The sequence below is a fragment of the Podarcis liolepis genome, assembly GCF_965112155.1.
Source record: "Podarcis liolepis genome assembly, chromosome: 2".
In the NCBI taxonomy this organism is placed as follows: Eukaryota; Metazoa; Chordata; class Lepidosauria; order Squamata; family Lacertidae; genus Podarcis; species Podarcis liolepis.
Genome location: NC_139555.1, coordinates 106,009,109 through 106,025,524, shown reverse-complemented (window position 1 = coordinate 106,025,524; position 16,416 = coordinate 106,009,109). Strand labels below are relative to the sequence as shown.

General features: G+C 48.0%; 1 protein-coding gene across 2 annotated transcripts; it reads left to right on the top strand.

Annotated features, from left to right (window-relative positions):
- The first annotated feature begins 884 nt into the window (after nt 1-884).
- On the top strand, nt 885-14,025 carry LOC310701966 (putative peptidyl-tRNA hydrolase 2). Of its 2 annotated transcripts, none has more exons than XM_083493546.1 (6): nt 885-1,105; nt 1,242-1,316; nt 4,252-4,332; nt 5,207-5,304; nt 6,336-6,450; nt 9,093-14,025. In XM_083493546.1, the coding sequence occupies exons 1-6, from the start codon at nt 1,010-1,012 to the stop codon at nt 9,180-9,182; spliced, it is 555 nt and encodes a 184-aa protein (XP_083349672.1). In that variant the 5' UTR covers nt 885-1,009; the 3' UTR covers nt 9,183-14,025. The 2 variants fall into 2 exon arrangements, with proteins under 2 accessions (XP_083349672.1, XP_083349671.1); XM_083493545.1 differs by having other exon boundaries at nt 939-1,105; nt 9,066-14,025.
- The last annotated feature ends 2,391 nt before the right edge of the window (nt 14,026-16,416 follow it).

Here is a 16,416-nt window from a genome sequence, read left to right as displayed (position 1 = left end):
ACGAGGAGGCGGCGCCACTTTATCTGCATATTCATGAGCTTATTTATTATTCATGAGCTTTCGCGGGCCCCCCCAATATTTTTTATAAGTCGGCGCCCCTGGTCAGTGTCCAGAAGTAAGTCCTACTGTGTTGAATCCGGCCCTTAAGCGTGTATAGGATTGTGGCTTGAATGTGTGCAAGGCCAAGGGGACCCTCCGCTCCACAAAATTGCTCTCTTCACCGTGCACTGCCAATATTCATAGGCGACGTTTTGGGCCTCCCCCCCCCCCATTGGCGGTTTGTTTGTTTTTTGCGTGACCTTGTACATTCAAACACCCATTCCGCACATTGAAATCATACTTGGTGGTGGGGCGCAGATTTTTATTCTTATTTACGGTATGTGTGATTATAAATAAAATAATAAAAATATTTTATAAATAATTATTTATAAAATAATTATAAATGAAATAATATAGTACCTAACATATATATATATATATATATATATATATATATATATATATATATATATATATGTTATATATGTGTATATATATATATATATATGTGTGTATATATATATATATATATATACACACACATACACACACACACACATATATACATATATATATACATATATACATATAAACACACACACACACACATATATTTATGTTTTTTATATATAAACATATGCAAGGCCATCTCTTGCGGCTGCTCCTGCACGGGAAAGCCCGCCTCCTCCCGCGCCTGCCCACCTCGCAGGGAGGCTGGAACGCGGCCGCGTCACGTGCGGATGAAGCGACCAAAGGCGCGCGCGAGTTCACGAACCTGGACGGGCCGCGGCGGTCACGAGGGGGGAAAGCGCCGCTCGGCGGGCGCCGGCCACTGGCCGCAGCCTCGGGGAGCCGGCGCGGCGATTGGCCGAGAGGCGGCGGCGGCGACGGTGGGCGGCTCCCATTGGCCGGGAGGCGGCAGGGGAGGCCAATCGGAGGGCAGAGCGCCGGCAGCAGCAGCTGTAAAAGAATGGAGTCGCAAGCGCTGGACTCGGACTCGGGCGTGGACGAGTCTCTCGTCGCGCCGCTGCTGGAGCTCGGCATCCCCGAGGTGGCGGCACGGCGGGTGGGTCGGCCGGTGGATCTCTTTCTCTTGCGGGTGGGGGCCGCTTGCTCCTTGTGGCGCTGGCGGCGCCGGGTGTGGGCCGGGATCCACCCCCTGCAGCCGATCCTCACGGCCGTCTCCCTTTCCCTTCCCGCAGGCTCTAGCGCTCACCGGGGGCCGCTCGGCCGAGGCGGCGGCACAGCTCTACTTCAGCAGCGGCCTCGATTCCCAGGTAATCCCGTCCCGATCTCCCCCGCCCGAACTCGTTTTCCTGCCTCCTGATCCCGCCGGGGATCATTTTCCGGCCTAACCCAACGCACTCCTTTGTTTCATCGACCCTGCCCTACGCTTTTTTCAATCCTTGACCCGCAAACCTTTCTTTTTGCTGACGCGGTTTCTGAGCATGTGAAGAGCGCCTCTTTCTTGCGGCCCGGCACGCTCTGGAATTGGGTACCGGGGACTCTCGCGTCGGAGGGTGTGGCGCCCCGAGGTGATATTCAAGAGGCGACTGAGCAGCTCTGAGATTTTTTTTGACCCCGTGCTGCGACGGTACACACGTACCCAGCAACCGCGTGCACGCATTCTTACTCCCCATCCCTTGAAAGAAGGGTTTTTACTTCCTCCCCGCACCCACTCGCCAATCTGCGCGTGTGGTTTTCCTGGAAAGCGCAGATGAGGATTAACCTCCCCAGTCCTAATTTTAGTGGAAATAATAGGAACCTGTGGGTGTCAGGGAAGGCCTCTTGCGTGTATATGTATGTCTGTGGGTTCCACCTTGGTGACCTGTGACAATAGAAACTAATCGCTGCTGCCTGTTTCACAGCCAATATTCTTTAGCCTGTCTCTGTGAGTAACTGTGTCTGAAACACCTACGTATAAGCATGTTAAATACTTATAACTGAAGCTCTTCCCCTCATTCTCCATTTTGCTCTGTTAACCTACTTAATGAAAGATCCCATCCACCACACCTGTCTCTGGTTGTTAGGATGCAACTTGGTACAGTGCCGTTTAACTGGTTCATACTGAATGGTTATGGATGACTAGCAACGAGAGTATTTAGTGCCTAGATTTTTGTGATATGAAGAAGAAGAAGAAGAGGAGTTTGGATTTGATACCCCGCCTTTCACTCCCCTTCAGGAGTCTCAAAGCGGCTAACATTCTCCTTTCCCTTCCTCCCCCACAACAAACACTCTGTGAGGTGAGTGGGGCTGAGAGACTTCACAGAAGTGTGACTAGCCCAAGGTCACCCAGCAGCTGCATGTGGAGGAGCGGAGACGCGAACCCGGTTCCCCAGATTACGAGACTACCGCTCTTAACCACTACACCACACCACACTGAAGGCCGTAATGCTGGATTTGCATTAAATCACTAGAAGGGGGAGAGTGTTTACAGAAAGCCTACTGATCTTTGGGGGCTACTGGCACATGCAGAAAGACCTGCTTTATGTAAAAAGCAAGTCCACTTGTGATTTACAATATGCATAATCTACGTGTTGGTAACCTCAAGATTTGATGAGTGCAAAGCCCTTGGGTCTGGAAGCTTTGGTTAGTGCAGAATGCTATGGCCAGACAGGAAAGAGACTACCAGCAACACACGACATCGTAGCTAAGACCTGCATTGACTTCCCATTTGCTACTGGACCAAGTTCAAGGTTTTTGTACCAGAAAGGACTGAGACCACCCAATCTGTCATGGCGCCAACCTCCAGCTGCCTGCCAGTACTCCGGGTTTCTACAGTCGGACTTTGTGTGTTGTGCCGCCTCTAAGTAATGCCTTCAGCATCTCCTTTTCCCACACTTCCATGAAGTTTTTAAGCAGAGGTTGGACGTGTGGGTCTGTCATGTGTGATCTAGTTGAGATTCCTGCACTGCAGGGGGTTGGACTAGATGACCCTGGGTTTCCCTTCTAACTCTACATTTCTATCCTTCTATGTACAACGCCCTGAATAACTTAGGCCCAGGACTGCTTGAGGATTGCCTTCCTCTGTACAGCCCAAATCAGTAACTCAGACAATCCTGTTAGCGGTTTCCTATCGGCCAGAAGCATGACTGGCTTTAAGAAACTAAGCCAATTGTTGCCCCAACTGAGACAATGATATTCTCTGGGCAAGGGGAAACAGAAAGCTTATAGATGCCCTGCTCTGAAAGCACTGTTAGATCAGGAAAATACCTTTCTTCTTTCCCCAGCCTTGTGCTGATTAAAACTCCTTGGGGAAGAATCTGTCCTTTTAATAAAAAATATTGGAAAAAGGAAAAATCTGCCCTTTATCTTAGTGGTAGGAAATTATTACAGTGGTACCTCGGGTTACATATGCTTCAGGTTACATACGCTTCAGGTTACAGACTCTGCTAACCCAGAAATAGTACCTCGGGTTAAGAACTTTGCTTCAGGATGAGAAAAGAAATCGTGCGCGGCAGCAGCGGGAGGCCCCATTAGCTAAAGTGGTGCTTCAGGTTAAGAACAGTTTCAGGTTAAGTACGGACCTCCGGAATGAATTAAGGACTTAACCCGAGGTACCACTGTATTAGTAATAGTAGTAAAAAAAATATATTAAAAAATTAGTAGTATATCTCCCTTTATCCGAAGATCACAGGCCAGTTCACAACATAAAACATAACCTTTGTCCTTGGCCCTTCGGAGTCCTAGTCTACACATTCAGAATAATCATATAGTTCATTCAGCTCTGCTGCAGGAAGAAGGTTGCAGCGGGCCGGCCGAAGGACTATCATGTGTAAATAACATAGCTGAGATTTGTGGTCCTGCAACTGTCTCACCCTGTTATTCTGGTGAAATGATTGCAATACACTAGACCCTCATAAGCCTCTTTCCATGGTGAAGTAGAACGGACCTAATTCCACAGGTACTAAACAGCTGTATTTGAGTGTGGGCAGGACCTGGGTGTCAGACCAGGCTTGTGGTAAATGGCGACGGGCTGTAGGGCAGCGGCTTTGCATGTACGAGGTCCCAGGTTCCAGAGACAAGCCTAGGCGAGACCTTTGGCTGAAACTCTGGAGGACCATTGCTGGCCAAGTGTGGACAATATGCAGATGGCTGGACCGGTGGCCTAACTCAGTATAACGCAACTATCTGTGATCCTGAGCCGTAAACAAGAGAGGCGGGTGACTACGCTATGGCGAAAGGGACTTGATCATCACCATCTCTTTCCAGGAAGAAGAGGATGCACAAGGCAGCGGTTACTACAAGATGGTCTTTGTGGTGAACATGGAGCTCTCCATGGGGACTGGAAAGGTAAAGCTACTCATGGGTTGTGTTTCGGCCTTTTTAAGTGGCCTTTGGCTTTGCTTGCTGATATGCTTACATGTGGGCAGGATGAGGGCCTTGCAGGAGGCTGGACTAGATGGTTCTCAGGTTCTCCATCCTTGGCTTACACCATCGAGGGCATTTATCCAAGGCTGAAAAGTGAAAGCGAGCAAGAGCCCTTGAGTAATGAGGGGCTCCTGGTTTTCCAATAAATTTGTGGATGGAGGCCCAGTAACAATACTGACGCAGCTGCTACTGAAATAAGTCAACCTGCTATTGTTGAGCCCTGTCTAGAAGATGATTTGGGTTATGATTCCTAACTTGTTGCCAGCCTGCGCCTTGCAGGTGATGGCAAGGTATCTCAGCAGCAGGCTGTCATCTTCTGTCTTTGTAGTGATGCTTTGGCGCAAGCCGTGCGAGGGAAGTGGGTTTCTTGTTTCTCTCTCCCCCCTCCAATTTTGAATTCATTTTTATTTGATTTTACAAATACAAAGGTATAAAAATCCAAATCCATGTGCAGAGGTTACTCCGAATCTCACGACTCCCCCCCCCCCTCTATGGGCGCCCATTTTGAACATTTACAACTGCATATTATTCCATACTCCTGACTTCTATATCAGTCCATATTGTCCATGGTATTTGTTAAACTGCAATTGAAATTGAAATCCTGCCAATGTTTCCATCTGCTTACAGTGGTCTCCTAAATAACTTATAATTTTCTTCCATTCTTTTATGAAGTTTTTGTCCTCTTGGTTTCTGAGTTTCCCAGTCGGTTTTGCCATTTTGGCTTGGTTTGCCATTCCTCTCTGGTAGGGACCTTGTCTTCTTTCCGTTTCTTGATTCTTGGTGCTTATTGTTGCAGATCGCCGCTCAAGTGGGGCATGCTGCAGTTGGCCTGTTCCAGTTGTTGCAAGAGAAGTCGTCTCACAGGGACATCATCAACCAATGGGATGAACAAGGGTAAGGAAGCAAAAGGGGAATCAGGCCTGCGGAGGACACCAGCCTCCTAAGACAGGGGTCCGCAAACTTTTTCAGCAGGGGGGCCGGTCCACTGTCCCTCAGACCTTGTTGGGGGCCAGACTATATTTTGGAGAAAAATATATGAACGAATTCCTATGCCCCACAAATAACCCAGAGATGCATTTTAAATAAAAGGGCACATTCTACTCATGTAAAAACACGCTGATTCCTGGACCGTTCGCGGGCCGGATTTAGAAGGCGATTGGGCCGGATCCGGCCCCCGGGCCTTAGTTCGCCTACCCATGTCCTAAGACCTTGCAGAAGGGGCACCGTGTGTCTGTGTTGAAGCTGAGCCAGAGCAAATTCCTCCCAAGTCTCTCCCAGATGAACTGAAGAAGGTGCATCAAAGACGCTGGCTTGGGTTCAAAGTCGGTTCCCAACTTAGCATGTTGGCATTGGCAAGATGGAGGAGCTTAAAGGTGGTTGTTTATAGTCTGTTGATTCAGGCCAGAAGCCTTGATCATAGTACTTCCTCTTGGATCCAGCAGATGACATGGTCAAGGGGCTTTTTGATATTTTAACTGGCTTGCTGAGCACCTTATGAATCCATCAGTCCAGCACATCTAGCTTGGCACCCCTGCAGAGCATGTTTTAGCGTCACATGCGCTGATTTTTTTATTGGGGTGTGTGTGTGTGAGGCGGTCACACAGGCAGTCCTGGGTGCATGGCTGTGGATCCCTCCACATCAGTTGAAGAAAGGTTCTAAGTCCTCTAAACAAAATAGACCTGATCTTTGTGCCAGTCCTGCACGGACGTCTGAGAGCTTTCCAGGTACGCAGGTGAGCATGTTCCTGGTCCCCAGCACACAATGCTGTTTGTTGTCTCTGAAATAGGCTTGTAGGTCCTAATTCCTGGGCTGCTGATCTCTGTAGCTGCCTTAGGGCAGACTCTTGGGCTGGAGGTGCAAGATTCTGCGCCGGGGTGGAGTGGGAGCTGGTGTTACACTCAAGGTTGCTTTGCCTTTCTCTCAGCGCAAAGAAAGTCGTACTGCAGGGTTCCAACACTGACCAGTTGCTGGAGCTGCACGCCTTGGCCCTGAGCCTGGAACTGCCAACATACCTAGTGCAAGACGCAGGGAGGACCCAGGTAATTGGCCAAAGACTCTGAAAGTCGGTTCGCGCTTCCTAGGTATGTTGCCTTGAACAAAGCGAATGTACCTGGTTCTTGTGTTCTGCAGGGATGCTAGCTGGTAGGTATGTAAGAAAAGAGGACTTTAATTTCTGCACATGGGGGGGGGGTTGACTTCGTTGTTCGGCAGATTGGGTATGTTTGCAAATACCTAATTCTGGTTTCAGAACTTGAAGGGGAGCAAAAGGATGTTTTTATTTTCTAGTTAGGCTCTCTTTTTCTAGGGCAGGATCACTAAAGGCAGTAGGTTTTGAAATGATGAAAATTTCTACCGAATGCTGGAAAACCCTGGTTGTGGGAGGACTTAGAGATAAAATAAACGAAGCTTCTGCCTTTTAAGCACTGGAATGCTGTTTCTAAGCCTGTAGTTGAAACTGGTGTCTATTAAGGTTCCCCCCCTACAATATTGAGCAGAGTTGCAAACCTACGCAACTTTTATTTTTGAAAGGTTCCTTCCAGGTGATAACAAAAGCTGTGTTCTGCGGCTAGCTGTAAAATTGCCACTTTGGGAGATCCTTTGCTACCAAGGGGCAAGCTACAAACCTGAAAAATTCAGCCTGACATTCAAAATTCACATCCACTTTTTTTAAATAAAAAAAAATGCAATTTAGATGAGGCTATCTTGCTGACCTCAGCAGTTTCTTCTTTCAAATCCCCTCCTACCCCCCCCCAAAAAACCTACGTTCAACAGCACATACAGCAAGAATGCCATTTATTTACAAAGATCTGGTTTAAACTAGTAGCCCAGCAAAATAATCTCCCGATATCTTGAGTGTGGGAATGTTGAGCATAGCAGGAGAGGATATATCTATAAATAATATCCTTCCTCACTCACGCTAATGAGCTAGTAGCAGAGCACATTCCCTTGTACATTACAGGAAGCTAGTTGATAGATTCATTAGACCCATTTGAGTTAAGCAATCCAGTCTGGCTTGTCCAGATCAGATTGTTCCTGGTAAATCCCCTTTAGTTCCCTCTTAAAAACAAGAATGACACAACAGTCTTCTTTTAAAAGTAATGGCGAAGTTTACTTACATTCAGTTCACAGTACGGTCCTGAAAGCAGGCTTTAGCTTGTAGTAAATCAGTGGCGGATTTACGTATAAGCTAAACAAGCTATAGCTTAGGGCCCCACTCTCTTGGGGGCCCCAAAAAAATTTAAAGGGAAAGAAACCTGGATGTACATTTCCAAAATATAAGATAAAAGCAAATAAAATAAAACCTACATACAGCAAATGGCTTTAGATACCTATTAGGTCCATAAATTACCTTATACCATATATTCAACACAAAAAAACCAGCGACAATTTGTTGTTGACAAAGGACAGCTGGACATATAAAGGGCTCCATTACCTTCAGTAGCTTTGGGCTTCATCAAACCTAATCCAGCCCTGGTTACAGTTACAGAGAAATGTGTGGGTTCGTTCTCAGTGAGGGATGAGTCCATTTGCTGCTGGCTGAGAGCTAGCAGAGAGCAAAAGGCATAATGGAGAGAAGGGATCAAGAGAGTAAGAGGAAGATGAGAATGAAGAAACCCCGACAAAAGACTAGTGGTAAGAGAAATGGACGAACTATGCAGAACTGGCCAAATTGACATACAAATTGTGAGACAAGGAGAACTGTGACTTCACGGAGGAATGGGAACTTTATACAAATTATTTAAAAACACAACAAAATGAAGTGGACTCCTTGGCAGGTTTTGAATAAACGTACACAACTTTATTGTTGATAACGTGATGGACAGATATATATGGACAGATACCATTTTATAATATGCAGAGAAAATATGTGCAGCGAAATCAGGGAGAGGAGCTGAGGGAAGTCTTTGGTGGCAGGGGAATAAAAAAAGGGATTATTAATTATGTAGGTGATTATATGGTTTGATAATTTGTTATGTGGAAATTGAGCAATATTTTTTTTTTTTTAAAGAGAGAGTAAGAGAAAGATTGGACGCGGGTGGCGCTGTGGGTTAAACCACAGAGCCTAGGACTTGCCGATCAGAAGGTTGGCGGTTCGAATCCCCGCGACGGGGTGAGCTCCCGTTGTGCAGTCCCTGCTCCTGCCAACCTAGCAGTTCAAAAGCATGTCAAAGTGCAAGTAGATAAATAGGTACCGCTCCGGCGGGAAGGTAAACGGCATTTCCGTGCGCCGCTCTGGTTCGCCACATGCTGGCCACATGACCCGGAAGCTGTACGCTGGCTCCCTCAGCCAATAAAGCAAGATGAGCGCCGCAACCCCAGAGTCGGCCATGACTGGACCTAATGGTCAGGGGTCCCTTTACCTTTAAGAGAAAGATGGCTGCATGACTAGCCCCTTTATATGGTCTGCCAGGGTCACGCCCATCACACGCAGGGGGAGGATGCTCCAGACCTGGTGTGACAGGAAGTACTCCTGGCTGGAGCAACATTCCCCTGTGTGTCCACTCTGGGCAAACAGGAAACACTGTACTTGACTGCTTCAGTGATGTCACATCCCACATTGGGAGCAAGTATACAGCAGGGGTGAGAGCCCGGTAGATCGAGGGGCGGCCCCAGCGCTCTGGCAGCTCCCTCCTCAGTGCTTTGCTTGCCCCAGCTGTGGGGTGTCCTCTCTATGTTCCAGGTTCCGACGGGCTCCCACACAGTCCTCGCCATCATGGGGGAGGAAGAGATGGTGAACCAGGTGACCGGGCAGCTGAAACTGCTGAACTGAGAAGTGCTTCAGAGCGTGGCTCTGTCCGCCCCACGTGGAGTCCGCGGGGCCGCCGCCCCTGTGTGTGCGCACACGCTTTTCTCGTGGGAAGAGGAAGCTCCTGCCGACAGCAGCTCTCGAGGCCCGTCAGGGCAGCATGCCGAACGGAGGGGTGGCTCTCCTTTACGATAAGAGGAGCGCTCCTTTTCTCCCCCCCCCTTTTTCTTTTTCTTTCCAGTCAGGCGGAGGCTTTAAAGCTCTCTCTCTCTCTCCCAGTTGGATTGTTAGGGTTCTCTCCCCAGTGGCTCTGTCATGGATATAGGTCTGCATTTCCCATACCGCCCTCAAACCAGGTGAGATGATGTACAGGTGTGGACCAAGCTTCCGTGTGGAGGGAAACCATGAAAGGAATGCCGGGGTCACCTGGCGACTGGAAGGCTGACCTTGTACCTAACGCATCGCCGCCACTTGTCAGTCTCGTTCTGGGCATTATTACTATTATTGAAGGAATGAAGATGCCGCAACCCCTCCGGACCGCTTATTCTGTCGCTGAACTGCTCTTAGGAAGCTGTCGTTATCTCTGTTTTAGCCAAAAGTAGTTGAAATCCCTTGTCTTTGTATTCCTGCTTGTGGACTGTTTTCCTATCTTTGCGGCATTCTTCCTGTTACCCTTTTCAGATGACTTCAGGGGGTGGGGGGGGGTGGAAAAGGATTTTGAAAATAGAGTTCGCAATGTACTATCACGTCTCCAGCCAACGGATGGGGGGTGGAATAAGGAATGGCTGTGCTGGACAAATCCAGGAATAGGTCATAGCTGACACAGGAGGGTTAAATCAAACATGGAGAACTTTTTTCTCCTGCTGGGGGGCTGTATTCCTGGGTGGGGGTAACCATTAGGGCTGCATGCTAGCAGTGGGTAGGATCCGAGTCCAAAGTGGGTGGGATACCGTCCTTTCCCCCCCTGCCTTCTCATCTCCACCCCCCCCCCTCATTTTGCTCCTTTCCCGGCCACCCACCCACATGAAATTAGGCTGTGACATTTGTCTGCCCACCCTTGGTTTAAAGCAGCAGAGAGAGGCAGCCAAAGCAGGGGTAGTCAACATGGTGCCCTCCAGACGTTGTCGGAATCCCAACTCTCATTGGCCTCAGCCAGCATGACCAATAATCTGGGGTGTGTTGGGAGTTGGCCGTTCAGCAAAAACCCGGAAGGCCCAATGTTTGCTACCTAGCCTAGAGCTAAGGACCATTGTACAAGAGAATGCAGCTTTGCCGGTGTTCGGCGGTGTGCGATCCTTTCCTTCCCCTTCTGTCCAATTAAAAACCCAATGTGAGTGTTCCTGTTTCGGTAGAACAACAGTATTCAACGAATAAATGAAAAACAAGCCTCTTGAGAAGGGATTCATGAGAAAGGAAGCGGGGGGACGGGACGGGACTTGAGAGCTCTGCTGCGCAGGTACTTGCCGCGTGGTGGGGCATTTTCCCAAGTGGCAAAACAGATGTCCGCTCGCCTTGGTGTCGTTCCCAGAACATCTCCCTAAGGCATGTTTTAGTGTTCGTTCCAGATTCTCACACATTCAGAACAAGAGGCCCACACACCAGGTCTGTGACGGAGGCTTGGTGTGAACGTGGGTCTCTTGTTGTAGCGGTTTTTCTACCTGCTAGACATTGATATTTCCAGGACACTCCCCTATACCAAACTGCAACCTGCAATCCATTTTTGGACTTTGCGTCCTTTCTCACCGGCGTCTTCTGCTGTGAAAGGGATGAATGGCGGCCATTTTGAATTTTTCTGATAGCAGAAACTTGGGGGTACAGTCAGTAGGGGAGCCTGGGATTGCATAGCTCGGCTTAGCTTTTATATAGGGTTGTATTCACTCAAGTCTTGGGTCATAAAATTGGGGTCAGTGGCTGTAGCCAGGATTTTGGGGGGGGCAGGCCTTTTGTTGGGGGAGGGCAGGACCTCAGTTAGCTATGTGTTTTTATTGATTTTGGGGGGGGGAGTTGCCCCCCCCCGGCTACACCCATGTCAGTGGCCCTGCCAGTTGAAGGCCAAAACTGTTAGCTTGTCTAGATGAAAGAAGGTAAACCTGGTGTGTGGTTTCCTCGACCAAAGTTACCAGCTGTTTTCCGACAGGGCTCTCTGCCGGTTGAAACAGATATTCCCTAGGTGTCGTTTTCCCCAGCATGCAGATGACGTGATGAGAAAAGCTGTCTGCTTTAATTTTTTAAGCGTTTTGTTTTTTTAAAAAATACATAGGTAACTCTAGATGCCACCTGTAACATCTGTATTGCCGCTTGTCCAGTTCAGTTTTCAGTACACATTGACAGCTGTGGAAATGGGTGCCAATTCTATGTCAAAAGTTGGAACAAAAGATGTAATATCACCCCCTAATTTTGTTTTCAGGTGGAACTCTAGTTGAAGGTCTTTTTCTAGCTGTAGCTTCAATTAATATAAAAAAACTCTCTGCTGGTTGGTTTGCATAGCTCTATGTCCATGGGAATTACGATGGTTTTGTTATAGTAAATTTGGAAAAGAAAAGAAAAAGCTTATGAGTGTTGCAAATAGGCCATTCACCCAGAGGCCCAGGATATTGCAGTCCAGATAAGATTTGCCGTCAAACTCCCCCCCCTTTAAAACACGGCACAGTATTGTGGTGTGGCCCAATATTTGACTTCAAAAAAGGAAACTTTCCCCAAGTGAGGAGATTGATAAAAAAGGAAAATGAAGCCCAGAGGATTGAGTCACTCCAAAATGCTTAGGAGTTGTTAAAAAATGCAATATTGGAAGCTCAGCAGGAATGTTTGTGGCAGACCAGGAACGATGTCATGAGGGCCAAGAGGATGCCAGCATGATTAAAGAGCAGAGTCGAGGAAGTTATTAAGGAGGCCCTTTTCAAAATACGGAAGCCTTATCTAAATGAAAAGAACAAGAAGGAAGCAAAAGCTTTGGTGCTTGCACACAGTAAGGGATGCGTAAAGGAATTTGAGGTGCGCATTGCTAAAAGCATTAAGACTAACAACAAAGAAGTTATTTGATTACATTAGTAGCAGGAGACCATGTAGGGATATGGTTGGACCTGTATGACAAGGAGGTCAAAGGAGGATGAGGAGATGGAGAAGATTCAGGAAGATTCTTGGAAGATTCAGGACAGATGGAAGAACGGCACTTCACACATTGTGTAGTTAAGCTGTGGCACTCGCTCCAACGGCCACCAACTTGGATGGCTTTAGAAGAGGATTAGGCAAAGTCATGAAGGATAGGCCTAGCCGGTGCTACCAGCCATGGTGGCAAGGCTTGTATACACTTGGAGGCCTCTGAATCTCAGTTGCTGGATTCCACCGGAGAGGGGAAGGGCTCTTGTGCTGGGGTCTCGCTTGAGGGTTTCCCATGGCCATCCAGTTGGCCACTGTGAGAACAGGATGCTGGACTAGACAGGCCATTGGCCTGATCCTGCAGGCTCATCTTACTTGCTTAAAAGGAGAGTTCTGCACGAACCAGCAGGTTTAATAGCCTGGCCCCGTTTTAACAGGTCATGAGGAGCGTTTCTGGGTAAGGACAGTTGAGTGGGGGGTCCTTTTTTGTGTGTGTCATCCAATAAAAGCATTTTGTTAGCCTGCCTCTCTCACCCTGCCATTTAGGTCAAGTATTTCGCCACACAATGAGACAAATTGCTGGCAGAAGCCCATGTTGCAGGCGGATTGGGGGGGGCGGGGGCTGGGGGTAGGAAAAGACAAAAAAGCTTGCAACTAGGTTAAGAGCCTCTTGGAATAAAGACAACGTGATGTTTACAGCCGAGTCATAAACCCCCCGATGGTTTGGAGTGACTCGTAATACAGGGTCCTGCTGGTAGGTGTGCAATTTGCTAAGTTTATGTACCGGCAAAGTAAAGAAACAAATTGCCTGGCGTATTTAGCGCTGGCAAGCCTGGAGGGTTGGAACAGTGGCAGAGAGAGCCAGCTGCCTCCCATCTCCTCGCTTCTCCATGGCGGCAAGCACAGAGGGTTTAGAAAAGTGGAAGCAGGCGGGCAAAAAGAGAGGGGCAAAGAGTCACGTTGGGAGCTGCCTGGTATTCCCATCTGTGCTCCGGGTTCCACTTAGGAGCTGGGTTAAAGCAGTGTGCAGCCTGATCCCTGTTCTCAAGGCCCGAAGGCCAATCCCGCCTCTTGCAAGAGAACTCGTTCCCATATATGAGCGTTCGTCGGGTGGTTGCGTGTGCTTCCGCACTTGTTTCTACAGGAGGCATTCAGCTTGCTAGTTTTGCCTCGCCCCCCTTCTAGGGTAGCTCCTGTGCCTTTTTTAAAAACACCTGTATGGTAAGTAAAAAAATGTGGCATTCCTGCTGCCGCCACCGGTTCCTCCCATTGCCCCTCCTAGCTCCAGATTTGGGGAGCAGACTTGGCCCCTTGGTCTCCCCTTCGTGACAACTAAGGGAGACTGTGCTATGGTGAGCAGGGCTTTGTGTGGCAGTGCAGGCACCACCCTGTGGCCACAGCTCTCCGCAATGCAGGTGGGTGGCACTGCAATCCATTGGTCTGGTTTATACATCAGTGTGAATACCCATGTGAAACGACCATGTTTTCTCTCGACATTTGCTGGGTTTTTCTCGTTGAAGCCTTTGGCCCTGTCCTATCATTACTAGCCATGTGGATGAGGACTAAAAGACTCCTCTAAGTATATTTAACGGCATTTGCTCACATTCCTCTCCTCTCTCCCCCTTTCTAACTAATACTGTCAAAATTTAGATTGCTGCTTCATGGGGGCAGGTACCTGCCTCCTTTTTCTTCTTCTTAAATCAGCGCCGTAAGGGTTCCATGTACAATGATAGTGCTGTATAAATGATTAAAAATGTATGCAAGCTTCCAAGCGCGTCGTGTTTTTAATTAAACGTTAAATTTGCATATACCTGACATCCTACATCGCATTTAAATGACTTGCATTATAGTAATATACTAGTCTGGGTAAATCTTACTTTGCGTCATCAGATTGCAGATGTTATTCAGCTCAGTTTCACTCAGGGTAGACCCACTGAAATTAATGAGCACGACTAGGTTAGGTCTGTTAATGTCAGTAGGTCTACTCTGACTAAAGTTTGTTTGAATACCGCTCAATATCAGTATTTACAAGTACTGTGGATCAACAAACATGAAAAAAAGGAAATTCTGCCTTAGTAGCATCATAAAAATGCACGCTATACTTCTGCTTCATTTAGAGCATAATTGGAGATGTTATTTTGATAGGCAATGAGGGCTAGAAACTTAAAAGCCAGCTGAGTTGAGGCATAGCTTCCAGCAAGCTCCAACACCAACTTGGGATCCTAAGCATACGGTGGTACCTCAGGTTAAGAACTTAATTCGTTCTGGAGGTTCGTTCTTAACCTGAAACTGTTCTTAACCTAAAACTGTTCTTAACCTGAGGTACCACTTTAGCTAATGGGGCCTCCCGCTGCTGCTGCGTGATTTCAGTTCTCATCCTGAGGTAAAGTTCTTAACCCAAAATACTATTTCTGGGTTAGCAGAGCCTGTAACCTGAAGCATCTGTAACGTGAGAAACCACTGTACAAATCTGCCACGAGGTTCCATGTTTTGAGCACGAAGCTCTTTGTGAGAAGAGAAACTCTTGAGATAAGCAAGGCCAAAAAAGTACACTGAGTCTGGTTCATAGCAGGATTGAGAACCAATAGGCTCTTAACCACAGATGTCAAGGGAGAAGGATTGTTCCTCTGTTGTGTGTGGGAGGTTAAAATTCTGTTGAATACATTTATATTTACAGTGGTACCTCAGGTTTCATACGCTTCAGGTTACAGACTCCACTAACCCAGAAATAGTGCTTCAGGTTAAGAACTTTGCTTCAGGATGAGAACAGAAATCGGGCTCCGGCGGCGTGGCAGCAGCGGGAGGCCCCATTAGCTAAAGTGGTGCTTCAGGTTAAGAACAGTTTCAGGTTAAGTACGGACCTCCAGAATGAATTAAGTGCTTAACCTGAGGTACCACTGTATTTTCCTTTCCCCCACAGCACATCCTTTGCATGCAGAAGGTTCCAGTTCCAGTCTCTGGCATCTGAACAAAGAGCAGGGAACATTGGATAGTGGAGACCTCAGCCTGAGACCCTCAAGGACCACTGCCAGTCAGGGCAGACTGTGACTTGACTTGGATACTTGAGATTCCTGCATTGCAGGGGGTTGGACTGGATGACCTTGGGTCCCCTTCCAACACTTTATCATTTTGTGAAATAACAGCAGAGGGCTACAGCATTGGGGTCCTACTTGGGACTCCCCAGTGGCATTGGGTTTGCTGTTGCTGGATACAGGATGGTGGAGAAAATGAGTTTTAGTCTGATTTGGCGGGACCTGGGGAACCTGGTGTCGGGAGCTCATCCTACACTCAAGTAGGACTGTTGCAGAGACACATGCCCAACTGGCATGTTCTGTCTCTCCTGGTCGATCGTTCAGGAGCTTCATTAGCTTTCTTCAGCCCAAACGTCATAGCAACCGATGCCAACAGACACTGGCACACTTGGGGATCTGCAGAGTCTTCGCAGCTTGGGTGACAGACCTCAGCAACTCAGCATTTTGGCTAATCTACTTTATCAACCTATAAACACACACGGAGCACTGCAACGCGGCTCCCTCTCTCTCTAGCATTCGACAGCAAAGAGAGAAAAAAGCACAAAGGACAATTGTCCCACTTCATGGAACACAGTAACACAAACATCTTGTCTCTGTCACTTCTCACTCTGTGGAGTCAAAACATATACCGTCATGTGATAGACAAAAATCCCATGACTGCAATCATGGAGCAGGAATTCTAACACCTGGGTGGTGGGCCCCAGTCCCCTTCAGACCCACCCAGCAGTCTGGGATGAGGGCAGTTGTAGTCCAGAAACATTTCATAGGCCTCAGATGTTCCCACACCACCCATCCCAGACGTTGGCAATAGACTAGACGGACAAATACTTTGTGAGGCAGTTTCTGGGTTCATATGACCAGGCGGTGAAGACTGCTGTCTATCACCTCCCCGTCCCCCAATATGCATTTAAGTTGTTGATGGAAGACCCAACATGCCTGATGACAGTGAGCAAGGGTATTTTTCACAGTGGTCAGCCCAGCGCTCTCAAAATAACCTAATTGTCCAGCATGTACAATGCCTTTTCGGCCACCAGGTGCCGCTGTCTGTCCCCTGCTTTGCCACAGACATGGGGAGCAGCTGTGCCAGTTTCCTGTTCTCCACATCCTGGTGGAGGAGGGAGGCTGGACTG

Bases quoted from the DNA above. Each gene is read 5' to 3' on its own strand.
- LOC310701966 (XM_083493545.1), top strand. From the start codon at position 1,010: ATGGAGTCGCAAGCGCTGGACTCGGACTCGGGCGTGGACGAGTCTCTC. The intron at 1,317-4,251 runs GTAATCCCGTCC...ATCTCTTTCCAG, and splicing joins GCAGCGGCCTCGATTCCCAG to GAAGAAGAGGATGCACAAGG. The intron at 4,333-5,206 runs GTAAAGCTACTC...TTATTGTTGCAG, and splicing joins TCTCCATGGGGACTGGAAAG to ATCGCCGCTCAAGTGGGGCA.